Below are 12,812 nucleotides of genomic sequence, written 5' to 3'. Positions count from 1 at the left end.
TTTTGAGTGCCTATCCTACAATAAGAAGCTCTTGGACGAACTATTTTCATGCTTCGTTTCCCTCGATTCCCGACAAACACAGCCACTGTCACGTAGTTTTCTTCAATAAGACCGCAACCCACTTTGCGCGATATGCCTGCAGGCATAAAACTCCTTTGGGTCCCGCAATGTAGAAATTGGTAGCGACCATATGCAGTAAATCCTGAGCTGTTAAACTTCAAAGTCTGTTGGAGCACTGTAAATGCGGATTGTCTAGGTACAAGGTTGACATGCGCTGATATAACGTTCTTAGAGTCGGTAGGAGGTTTCTGAGCACTACATATGGATAGTGCGTGCCGTCGTGCACATTTAGTACAAGTTATATAACTTTTTCAGTTCCGGGTAAGGTGACCTTACTTTAAACAGCGGAACCACCGGCCGTTATTTTTCAGCAAATCTTTTCTTTTTTGCTACAGTCATGTGAGGTGAGTCTCAGTTCTCCGATAATTGCTCGGGCGGTTAACAGAAAAAAACGTCCTTTCAGATGGCTCACACTGGTTGTTTGTAGGGCTCAAGCTGTCGGCGGATTGCGCCAGAATGCTGGTTTCCAAGCCTCTGGCGAGTTTACAAACTACCGACGACTCAGCGCTGTGTGTTCCGCCACCACATCAATGCATTCCAGTTCACGTCCGAAAAAAAGCCAACAGAACTCGAAGATCCAGCTCCGCCTCTGTCAAACCCTGTGTAGAAGAGTGTTGCGTTGAAGAAGACAGCCGGTGTGTTTATGCCTTGTGATTGGTCAGGCCACAAAAACGCGGTACCATGTCAGAAAGAACTGTTCTCAGTAAAATGTGCCGCAGCATGGAACAATACGTGGCTGAAATTATTCCTAGTGCTTTTAGACTGCGCACGTCATTTATTTGCGCAGCGGAAGAACGTCGGATGGTGAAAGTTTTTGTGTTTTAGGTCCAGCAGACTTTGCAGGCTCGGTAATCGATGAAACACCTCTGAAGCAACTCGATGACGTCCTTGTAACAGTCGGTAGTCGGCTGAACGCCCGCGAACGCTGACGCTGTTGTAGTCAGGGGCGTATTCAAGTAGTTAAACTTGTCTCCATGGCTAAGCTTGCATCTTAATCTGAACTGAGTTAAAAATCTTGACCAGCCTTACGGTCACCTCGATCTTCGCTTGGGGCGTCCGCGGCTCGTCGACTCGACGCGATGTTTACGTAGACATTTGGGTCCGGAGTTTCGCTTTTGTTTTCACAACCGTAGCAGCGTCTAACGAATCGCCTGCGATCAAATCAAATTCATCCGGAGTCCCCTCGAAGATCTTCTCATCTAGGTTGTTTATCTGCTCGTGCAACGCTTCAGTCTTGTGGAGAAAGTATATCTCGCGACTAATAAATTCTGGTTCTCGTCTCAGCTCCTCCTCTGCTTCGGCAATATTACTACCAATATTTGCAGGATTTATCATCGCCGTAGATAGAGTTCCATGTTTACAGCAGGAGACCTCTTGGCCTCTGACGCAGGCTCGGACTGTCTACTTTATTAATCATCTGGCTTGCTTCGCTTAGGGTGGGGAAGTGTGAGGGCGCTGGGTTTAGGCACCATGTGATGAACCCTAGGGTCTACCTGCTGTTGCATGGACGACTGAAGGAACTGAGCCAAGACGACCGCGAGAGAAAAAAACGAAACGTTGTTTAAAATGAAAACAAAGCGCTGCGTTGCGAGAGGCGCAGCTCCACTCGAACTTTAAAATGATGATGAGATCGACATCCGTCAATGTAGAAGTTCTAACAGTGGCTATTACTTGTCAGCCAGGTAATGCCATGCCAAATAAAAATTGAATAAAAATGCGCATGCAAAACAAAGCTTTCAAAACGTGAAGTGACACATGTTGAAGGAATAAAAGCCACCGCGCAGTTTGTTCCACAGTAAAGTTGAAGCCAAGCGTGGGCCCTAGCCTGGCGGCATAGCATGGCGCATTTTAAAAAACGTCGGTTTCGGGAGTGCAGTTTAAATCTTCGGAAGAAATTTCAAATATTCTCAAAGGAGGTGTTAGCCTGCCCAAGGAAATAGGCAGCTGATTCTGGCCTCTTTGTACATGAAAAGCAATGCCAAAATAATTATATATATATAAGGCTGATCATTCCATTTGCAATTAGCCACTAGCTAAAAGTGTACCATGCTTTTGTTCTAACCCGGGTTGTCGTATGGCGGAGAGCGTCACGAGCTCCAAATAAAATCTAACAGCGCTGATTACAGGACACCTTGTGAGAAATCAGTGACCACCAAGATGCTTTGTGCACACTTGTCTGTTTACCTGTATAAAATGAATAGTGAAGGTTTGTGTTTAATTACCAAGTTCAAGTTCAATGGCTTTGTCTTGACCTTCGAAATATGGTATTAAGAAAGAAACTTTTTTCACAGAAATCACTAGCGGCGCCTAAAACCTTTATTAGCGCTCAAATATTGCTCCTGCAACCATTAAGTGATGTCTGCGACAAATATCTACACCAACAACATGGCTTCACCTTCACTTAGATTCGTACTATATGCAGCTATGCAATTAATCGATAAAAATGTTCAGGAATATTAGCATGAAAACAACAATTGCTGTGCAATGTTACGAGCAAAGAATTAACGTACCTAAATATTAGGAAACAGAAGGGATGCCTGCAACGTTAAATGGAAGGCAAGATTTATGAATGGCTATTATTTTGCCGATCGCGATCTTTTCAGACAACAAACTGTGATCGCCTGCTTGTTAGTGAGAAAGGTGCTGCTATCCGTTTAAAGTTACTGCCAAAGTTATGCTTCAGCAATACGCACAAGCTACTAGCTTTTTATTACGGTGAACCATAGCGGCTAATGAGCTGAGATTTTTTCTACCTTGAGGATCAGGCGCAGCGTTTGTTTCTTCGTTTGGATACAATTTAAGACGTGTACTGAGGCTGCTTCATTTATACTCCAGAAGTTATTAAAGACATAAATACGTAACTTTAAAAACAATGCTCCTATTGCTGCATACTGAGAATCTGTCTTTGTTTTGCCTATGAAATGTTATTCAAGATTGTGCTCTCGTTATTCTTTCCCAAACTAACAGAAGAATGGCACCCGAGGAACTACACACTCGTTTTCTCTGATTATGAAAACTGCTCAGTTCTGCGTCTGCCCGGCATAGGCGGAGGTACGTGCAACATACGGTGAAACAAAATTGATGGCACTAGAAGGCTCTCTATTTCTGGTTGTTGTAATGTTTTTTTTTTTCAAAATTGCCTCAACGATTGAAGACTTTTATCAACGCTTTATGCAAAGTTTTACAAAGACAGCTCTGTGCCTGCTTGCGGAGCAAAACAACGGCGCGTGAGATGATACACGTATGCGCACAGGTCATCACTAGTATAAAGCGTTTTGAAGCTTTTCTGAGCAACATCGGCTCGAATCTTTGAAAAGGTATATGCTAACTACATTTCGAAGCAGATATCGCAAATTTAGCCTGAACAGTTGAAAAGCGCCAAGAATCGTTGCAGAGCAAGCAATAGCACTAGCTAGATTTATGCTTTATTCAGTACATTTATAATGTTAGCACGTTGAGAGAAATCGTTAAGGAATGCGCTTTCCACTGTTCAGACCTGAGATTAAATCCTGAGTTTCCACGGAAGTACCTTGGACGTTAGGTGGCTTAAAAGTACAGGAATTTGGAAAACTTCATGTTGCGAATTCCAGCCAAGAGTGGGAGAAGGCGGGGGGCAAAATGATGATATAGAGGCAAGTAAACAACTTAGCACAAGTGGCAGACGACCAGAGCAGCGGAATGACAACGTACAGCACTGCGGTTCGTGAATGTGGCGTTAGAAATAAACCCGCGATTTTTCCATGTTTGCAGCTAGCGAGATGTTGGCCTGAATCAGCATTTTTCAAGCGCATAACTTAAAAATCGTACGAGTGCTGCTGGGATGAGCCTTGCGCTAGCCGGAGCGTATCTTTCCGCAACACAATTTTATAGGCCGATCGTCGTGTGCAGTGATGTCTTATTTTGTAGGAAAGTTCGTGGAAGTTAAATATGATTGATGGCTCCATTGTAACCTGACACATACACCACGCCCAAAATGCCTCGTATATCTGCTGGTTTTATTGCTTTCTGCAGCACCCAATCACAACTTTTCCAGGCTAGCCTATTTATTTTATCACAGCTATATTTCATTGGCGCGGATGCAACCAATGTTTTACACCAAATATTACACCAAAATTTTACACTATTCTACAAACCATACCGCTTAGGTAAAAAACCTAGGTTTTCATAAAAAAACATCCTCGCACGTCATGTGGCCGTCTCCTTGACTACCCTAAACTCTGCTGTCCAAACAAACTGGATATCTCCTTATCGCAGCGCCACACGTTACAAATCCACCTCTCCAGTGATCCCGCACTTGTGCAAATCTTTTGTTACTCGCCAATTGCAGCCAACTGCAGCCTTAAAATACCTTATGTGTATGGCGCAATTGTACAGTTACCAAGCAAGCATATAACAGAATGAGGAAAGCGAAATACGTTTTCAGTTTTTGCCGCCATTCGAAGTATTTACGTTTTACTGTAATCTTATGAAGCAGTATTTATTGACATTACGTGTTTATTTGTGTTTTGAGGTTTTCATACAAATATTTGTGTATATTGACTTTGGTAAACGCTTGTCAGTCACATTTTTGTACTAAAAAGATAACACTCTCTAAATGTTTGAAATGTCCATACTGCTTCTAACGAGCAAAGGATAAGGCGCCTGCAGTGGAATGGCGGCTAAGCTTGAATGAGCACGTACTTTTATACAAAACCCGAGAGATTCCTAATTTTCAAAGGCATATCTTCAATGCTTTCAATATAAAATAGTCTTTCTTAGTCTCAGGGAAAAAAGTTGGCTGTTTATGTTCAGTGTAATTGCATTTTCATCACATTATCGCTTATTCATACAGAGGCTCTTCGCCCCTGAAGGCAATAGAATAGAATAAGCAACCTACATCTAGATGTGCCAAAATACCAAAAACTATAGAGACGCTTCGTGGTTCTGCAAAACACTTCAAGAAAGATTGAAAATAATGTGGCCTGCTCTTATATGCAGACCCCCTGCATCCCCTCAAAATGCTACAGTGGGCTATGATATGATTTTAAGCAAACAGGCTGGCAAAAGTTTTTTAGAGGACGCATGCACGCTTTTTATATTACAGAAATATGGTGTATGGCGCTCCTCACCCCTCCTGCTGCCTGCACCGGTATGTCAAACAACTGTTCGAAGGGTTTCTATGACGCCTGCAACGATACAGGCATATACGAGGAAGTTTTCGACACCGGCTGCACGAAACTTGAAAAATAAAGATCCTTTTCTCTTACTATCCAGAAAAGGATCTTTATTCATGGCTGATAGGACAGGCTTGGAGAGGTGCCTTCGACAGTGGTTTCCCGGACTTGAGCAAACCATCCATCTAAATTTTCAAAGGCTAAATAAAGTTTACTCTCCGTCTTTCTCTATGTGAAACTCTCCAAACTCTATTTTTAAGCTGATAAAGTAAAAGAGCACAGTCTACAATTTGTGAGGCAGGAGAGGCTAGGTGATTGACCATTCCTGAATGGCGCGACGTAGACGAGATTGTTTTTTTTTTGCACAAATGGGTAAGAGCAGATGGGGGATTTTCATTGATTTTACATTTGATAAAGATATCGTTCATTAAGAATCAAGATTTAAGGAAGAAAAAAAAATCGACGAACCTTCAGGCATATAACTATAACACGAAGTTGTAGCGCAGATCGTATTTGTGTCGACTTCACGATATTTTTTCTTATCTCGAATTCCTTGCTTTTCGGGAATAAAAGAATGTGAGAGAGACAAGTTCAGAAAGAGGTTTTGCTCCTTTATTCGAAAATGCGACGACTCCTTCTTGTCGAACCTTCATGGCGGCAAAGCGCCATTGTGGTGAGCGAGGTGGCCCTAATTAGGAGTCGTTTACAATTGGTAGGTTTTCAAAGAGGAGATTGCCGCAAGTATGGCGAGGTTTGACACCGGCCGCAGCAGGTACATTAGACAGCAATGAAGCGTGTTGTCCGATCGGCAGGAAGAAGAGAAAGCAGCATTTCGTCGTGCAAGGGTCTAATATGGGCACTACACGCTCTTTTATACTTTTCTTCATCACCCTCCTCCTCCCTGAAGCTCTTCACCAATGGCAGCTAATTCTCTCTTTTTTCTTTCGCTCCATTCTTCACCCCTTCCTTGTGGCGTGATTGAGGCACCGATTGAGAAGTGAGACAGTTACTGCGCCATCTCCTATCTGAAAAGGCCATTTTTCCGCGCCTGGATCCCAGTCGTAACACTTTTCCTCCCTGATACGCTGCTCTCCGTCATCTGGTCATAGCAGTTTTCATGACAGCACGCGCAGAAGAGAGCTCCAGCCAGAACTGGGCTCTTAACAGGTTGGCTGTAAAAATTTTTAGATCCATTACAATTCTCGGCAACATGAATAGAAAATGTTAAGTTAAAATGTTAAGTTCGCTTGATTATGAAGCGCGATGCCCAAAGATAGAACTAAGTCAAGTCAGTGCCCAAGAACGTTCCTTGGAGGGAGCAATATGTCCAATCAGACCCATCCACCTCTCCCCCACAGCTCTTGTCACACACCTGCCTTGCCCACTCCTTGTCTAACTGGAAACATAGCAGCGATGGCGTAGAGGTAGAACATCCGCCTCGCGTGCAAGAGGACCGGGGTTCAAATCCTGGTGCCGCGCAATTCTCCACCGGGTTTAAAAAAAAAAATCCGCGTGTCGATGGAATTGCATAACCAGGCCTGGAGTGCGGCCTGATCTCGGTGACCAAAACCGACAACGCACTCCCTCACCAGAGCAGGATTTGGCCACCCTGGTGTAGTACTTGGCCACAACCTTCTATGATCAAACCAATTAACCCTCGGCCCTCAGTCCCCAGCGGCTGCAGAGCAACTGACCACGGCGGCGGTCAGACCTGTGACGCAGCGGAGGGTGCTAAGAATCTCTGGCTCCGGACAGGCCGCCATTGGAATCTGAACCTGGCAACGTTTAACGCTAGAACTTTAGCTAGTGAGGCTAGCCTAGCAGTGCTGTTTCAGGAACTAGCGGGAATTAAATGGGATGTGATAGGGCTTAGCGAAGTTAGGAGGACAGGTGAGGCGTATACAGTACTAAAGGACGGACACATACTGTGCTATCGCGGGTTAGAGGGTAGACGAGAACTAGGTGTGGGTTTCCTCATTAATAAGGATATAGCTGGCAACGTAGAGGAGTTCTACAGTATTAACGAGAGGGTAGCAGCTATAGCAATTAGGCTGAATCGGAGGTACAAGCTGAAAGTGGTGCAGGCCTACGCACCCACATCCAGCCATGATGACCAGACCGTTGAAAGCTTCTATGAGGACGTAGAATCAGCAATGAATAGAGTAAAATCTCAGTACACTGTACTGATGGGTGACTTCAATGCGAAGGTGGGCAAGAAGCAGGCTGACGACCACGCGGTAGGTGACTATGGGATAGGCTCTAGAAATAGCAGGGGAGAGTTATTAGTCGAATTCGCGGATAGAAATAATTTACGGATCATGAATACCTTCTTCTGCAAACGAGAAAACAGGAAGTGGACCTGGAAGAGCCCCAATGGTGAGATTAAAAATGAAATCGACTTCATACTATGCGCTAAACCTGGCATCATTCAGGATGTGGCCGTCCTCGGAAGGGTGCGTTGCAGCGACCATAGAATGGTAAGGTCTAGAATTAGCTTAGACTTGAAGAGGGAACGGAAGAAGCTAGCGAAGAAGAAGACCAATAACGAGTTAGCCGTAAGAGGGAAAGCACAGGAGTTTAGGATAGCGCTGCATAACAGATATTCGGCTTTAACTGAGGAAGATGATCTTGATGTTAATTCAATGCACGATAATCTGACATCAATAATTACGGAGTGCGCAGTAGAAGTAGGCGGCAGGACAGTTCGAAAAGATACCGGGAAGCTATCTCAGGTGACGAAAGATCTGATTAAGAAGCGCCAAAACATGAAGGCATCTAACACTACCGATAGAATAGAACTAACGGAGCTATCAAAGTTAATAAATAAGCGCAAGGTAGCCGACATAAGGAAGTTTAATATGGAGAGAATCGAGCATGCTATAAAGAACGGAGGTAGCCTAAAAACAGTGAAGAGGAAACTAGGCATAGGTAAAAACCAGATGTATGCATTAAGAGACAAGCAGGGCAATGTCATTAGCAATATGGATAACATAGTTAACGTAGCCGAAGAGTTCTATACAGACCTGTACAGTAGCCAATGTAATCAGAGCGCTAATGAGAAAGACAGCAGTGCACAGCAATGCGTCATCCCGCCAGTAACGAAAGATGAAGTAAAGAAAGCCTTAGAAGCAATGAAAAGGGGAAAAGCAGCTGGGGAGGATCAGGTAACAGCAGATCTGTTGAAGGATGGAGGGGACATCGTGCTAGAAAAACTAGCCACCCTGTATACGCAATGCCTTATGACCTCGACTGTACCAGAAGCTTGGAAGAATGCAAACATTATCTTAATTCATAAGAAGGGAGACGCCAAGGACTTGAAAAATTACAGGCCGATCAGCTTACTATCCGTTGCCTACAAAGTATTTACTAAGGTAATCGCTAATAGAGTCAGGGCAACATTAGACTTTAATCAACCAAATGATCAGGCAGGCTTTCGTAAAGGATATTCCACAATAGATCATATTCACGCTATCAATCAGGTGATAGAGAAATGCGCAGAATATAACCAACCTCTATACATAGCTTTCATTGATTACGAGAAAGCATTCGACTCAGTGGAAACCTCAGCAGTCATACAGGCATTGCGTAATCAGGGGGTAGAAGAGCCTTATGTCAAAATACTGGAAGATATATATAGCAACTGCACAGCTACTATAGTCCTCCATAAAGTCAGCAATAAAATTCCAATAAGAAAGGGCGTCAGGCAAGGAGACACGATCTCGCCAATGCTGTTCACCGCATGTTTGCACGAGGTATTTCGAGGCCTGAATTGGGAACAGTTGGGAATAAGAATAAATGGAGAATACCTAAATAATCTGCGATTTGCTGATGACATTGCCTTGCTGAGTCACTCAGGAGGTGAACTGCAAATCATGGTCAACGAGTTAGACAGGCAGAGCAGATCGATGGGTCTAAAAATTAACATGCAGAAAACCAAGATAATGTTCAACAGCCTAGCAAGGGAACAACAGTTCACAATTGGCAGCGAGAGCCTAGAAATTGTGCCGGAATACGTCTACTTAGGGCAGGTAGTGACAGCTGATCCTGATCATGAGAGGGAGATAACTAGAAGGATAAGAATGGGGTGGAGCGCATATGGCAAATTCTCGCAGATCATGAGTGGCAGTTTACCAATTTCCCTCAAGAGGAAAGTGTACAACAGCATGATCTTACCGGTACTCACCTACAGGGCAGAAACGTGGAGGCTAACGAAAAGAGTTCAGCTTAAGTTAAGGACAACACAGCGAGCCATGGAAAGAAAAATGATAGGTGTAACGTTAAGAGATCGGAAGCGGGCAGAGTGGGTGAGGGAACAAACACGGGTTAATGACATCCTAGTCGAAATCAAGAGAAAGAAATGGGCTTGGGCAGGGCTTGTAATGCGAAGGCAGGATAACCGCTGGTCCTTAAGGGTAACGGAGTGGGTTCCAAGAGAAAGTAAGCGTAGCAGGGGGCGGCAGAAGGTTAGGTGGGCGGATGAGATTAAGAAGTTTGCAGGCAAAGGGTGGATGCAGCTGGCAAAGGATAGGGTTAATTGGAGAGACATGGGAGAGGCCTTTGCCCTGCAGTGGGTGTAGTAAGGCTGATGATGATGATGATGATGATGACGACGATGATGTCTAACTGGCCTCTTGCGCTCACCTCCTCGCACAATAATGGTTACAAAATCATCATCGCAGCTGCTCCACGCAGGAAGAGAGCATTGACCAGTGACCTGCAAAAAAATATAACATTGCCGGAGCAAGCGTGGCAACCAACATAAATTTTGACTTCTATTTTGTTTCAGGTTTTCTCCGCGACCGCTAAAACTGCTAAGGAGATTTAACGGGGCCTCGATTTTCTTTTCGTAGATCTTGCATCCTGATCTAATGCAAATTGCCCTCCGCCTAGCACAACCCGGATGTTATATGTGCTTTACGCGCTCAACTAAGTGCCTATTGTCATTTGGCGATATTTGCGGGATGTAGCCTTGAAGCAATGTCTGCATTACATGCGGGAGTAAAGATAACCGCTATATTTTCGCTCCCTTCATGCAAATTTTTTGTCCGTCCAACCGGACGTCCACACCACACGAAAACCCGACAAAAAACACGAGTGGTTACGTATACCTCTGAATAGAACTCGAACTCGCACTTTTTAGGTTCGATTGTGGGTTGCGGTGAAGCCGCGCGTTGAGACCGTTTGCGCCGACGCAACCATAGTGCCCTTCTGTTGCTTCCAATTGACAAGCAGGTCGTACAACTGTATGAACGGAACCCATGCTGATCTAAAAGGGCGGCATAACAATAGCGGTGCTAAAAGCTACGGCTAATTTATTACCCAATAAAGCACAAGAAGTAAGGCAAGGGTTTGTATAAAAGACACTGTACTAGAGATAAAATTTGTCCCGTCATCAAAACACAATATCTTCAAGAAACCACAATATCCACAGAAAAAAGGACATTTCTGTTTTATCTTTGAGCTGCCATCTCTGTGATGTTCCTGATAAAATTCTACGCGTCTCATCTGTTGTAAGGAAGAAATTCTGTTCTCGGATGTCTATTTCCTTTCCCCAAAAAAACCTATTATTATTGTCTTGCAACAAACATTGATAAAACGAATTTAATTCACTTCTCATACCACACGATACATCGAAAGAGTGCAGTATGTTGATGATCCTGTTCATATGATTTTCTTATTTATCCACAAAGCTTATGGAAAACTACAATAATGAACCGGCACTGTTAACCAGTTCTTTAGAAAAAATGTCATTTGTGCCAATTGATTGATCGTCTGAGGGAAGCGTTTGAATAGACTTGAACGTGGATTGGCACTCCCTCTTCTTGATGTGCTTAGACATACCTACTCTTTAGTGCCCTGCTGCTTTGACTTTCTGAGATATCTTTCTTGGCTTTATCCAAAACCTTTCTGAATAGCTAATGTAAATAGAGCTTCCTTTTAGTGCAATGAATGCCATGTTTCAAAAAATACAACAGGGCTCTTGTGCAGTGGCACCCAAACTGATCATTTTGCACCACCGTAGGTTCGAGTCCCAGAGCGGCAATACTTGTTTTATTTATTTCTTTATAGTTTGGCCAAGATCACCTTCAAACCCAAAGTTCACACAAACTCAGCGAGCTGACTAGACATGGAAAAGTAGCGCTTTCGCACTTAAAGCACGATTGGCAGAACGCAATTTCTGCCGGGTCAGCAACAGGCCCAGCGCCTGAGTGAGCGCAGAGCTCACAACCGAATAAACTTCTGTCCTTGACCGTAAAACATATAAATAGTTTAACTGGTGATTATAAACCCTTCAGGACAAAAATGCGTTTGCACATAACAGGGAATATTCTTCTGGCTTTCAGATAAAGCCAGCGGCTAATAAATAAAAGATAGCCTAAGTAGAAGGTTGCGGAGTATTTGGCATTCTTTTTTTTCATTCGTAAGTATCAAACATTCAAAACAGTGCAGTCTGAGCACGTCTGGCTGCAGAACATTGACTGATTATTTTTCTTCATCTCAGCATTCAGTGTGTTCACCGTAAGGAAGATAAAATGAGTGGTATGCAGAAGAGATTTGATTTTCTTGTCGAGGAAATGATTACACGGATATGATACCGTGAAAGCTACGCAGTCCTTGATGTACCTGGCTATTCCACGCACTTTCTGAAGAAAAAAAATAAAATTGGTGGCAGAGACGTGGTATTTCTAAGGGTTATTCTAGGTAATAAATTGATCAATTCCTGAAGTATTACGAAATTTATGCAGTAATAATTGTACCTACATGTGATTACGTAAACAGGGCACGAATTACAGAACTTGCTCTAAAGTTCTAAAGTGTGACGTCAAAATGACGGCAGCATGACGACTTGGCGTGGCGTCAATGGGTGACGAAACGCGGAATCACCCAATGGTTAGTAGGGTGCTGCCTCAGAAGCATTTATTTGCACGGCAAGAGGCTTATTTGCACGAGAAGAGACCGTATGTTAACTTTTCTACAAAAACGCGCAGCTAATAAAATAATGTTTCGTTTATTCTTTAGAAAAAATGTCTTTCATTTTCACCTACGCGAAGCAAAACAAGAATAATATTCACATTTCCAAAGGGCTGCTTTTGTGGGTAGCTTTTTTTGCCATTAGGGCGCGCTGGCAGATTTAAACAGTCAACATAGCGGGCTTCCCGGTTTTTTACGCGTTGTCTGAAATGAAGGTTCTATGTGGTTGTCCGAAGTGCGCGGAGAACAGTTATCAAAGCCAGTGAAGGCCACGGGCCTTCAGAAAGAAACCTGCAAGGAGCGTCAGGCCCGAAAATTTGACAAAGACAACTTGAGGTAAGCCTGTGTGATTGGGTGAAAGGTGCCATAAGCCAAGTATGTTTTGGGATTATGATCCTTTTACTTAATGAAATACAAGACCACCACGAAGTACGGCTCTTTCGGTAACATAAACGTTTTTGGCCGCATAAACGTCTCACAAACAAATTATTCAGTTGTAAAGGAGCAAGCACGAAGCAAGGCGGATGGGCGTACACTAACAACCTTGCTTGCTTTCGCTCGCTCTTC

General features: G+C 43.6%; 1 protein-coding gene across 1 annotated transcript in view; it reads left to right on the top strand.

Annotated features, from left to right (window-relative positions):
• LOC144134873 (uncharacterized) overlaps nt 1–5,504 on the top strand; it is a 38,311-nt gene extending 32,807 nt beyond the window's left edge. The window contains exons 4-5 of the mRNA XM_077667686.1: nt 3,088–3,171; nt 5,204–5,504. Of these exons, the coding sequence (XP_077523812.1) occupies nt 3,088–3,171; nt 5,204–5,349 (230 nt within the window). The 3' untranslated portion in view covers nt 5,350–5,504. The remainder of the gene's footprint in view (nt 1–3,087; nt 3,172–5,203) is intronic.
• Nucleotides 5,505–12,812: the final 7,308 nt, after the last annotated feature.

The sequence above is a fragment of the Amblyomma americanum genome, chromosome 5 (assembly GCF_052857255.1).
Source record: "Amblyomma americanum isolate KBUSLIRL-KWMA chromosome 5, ASM5285725v1, whole genome shotgun sequence".
Classification (NCBI taxonomy): Eukaryota; Metazoa; Arthropoda; class Arachnida; order Ixodida; family Ixodidae; genus Amblyomma; species Amblyomma americanum.
Note: the sequence above shows the minus strand (reverse complement) of the source record. Positions and strands in the feature narration are given on the sequence as shown.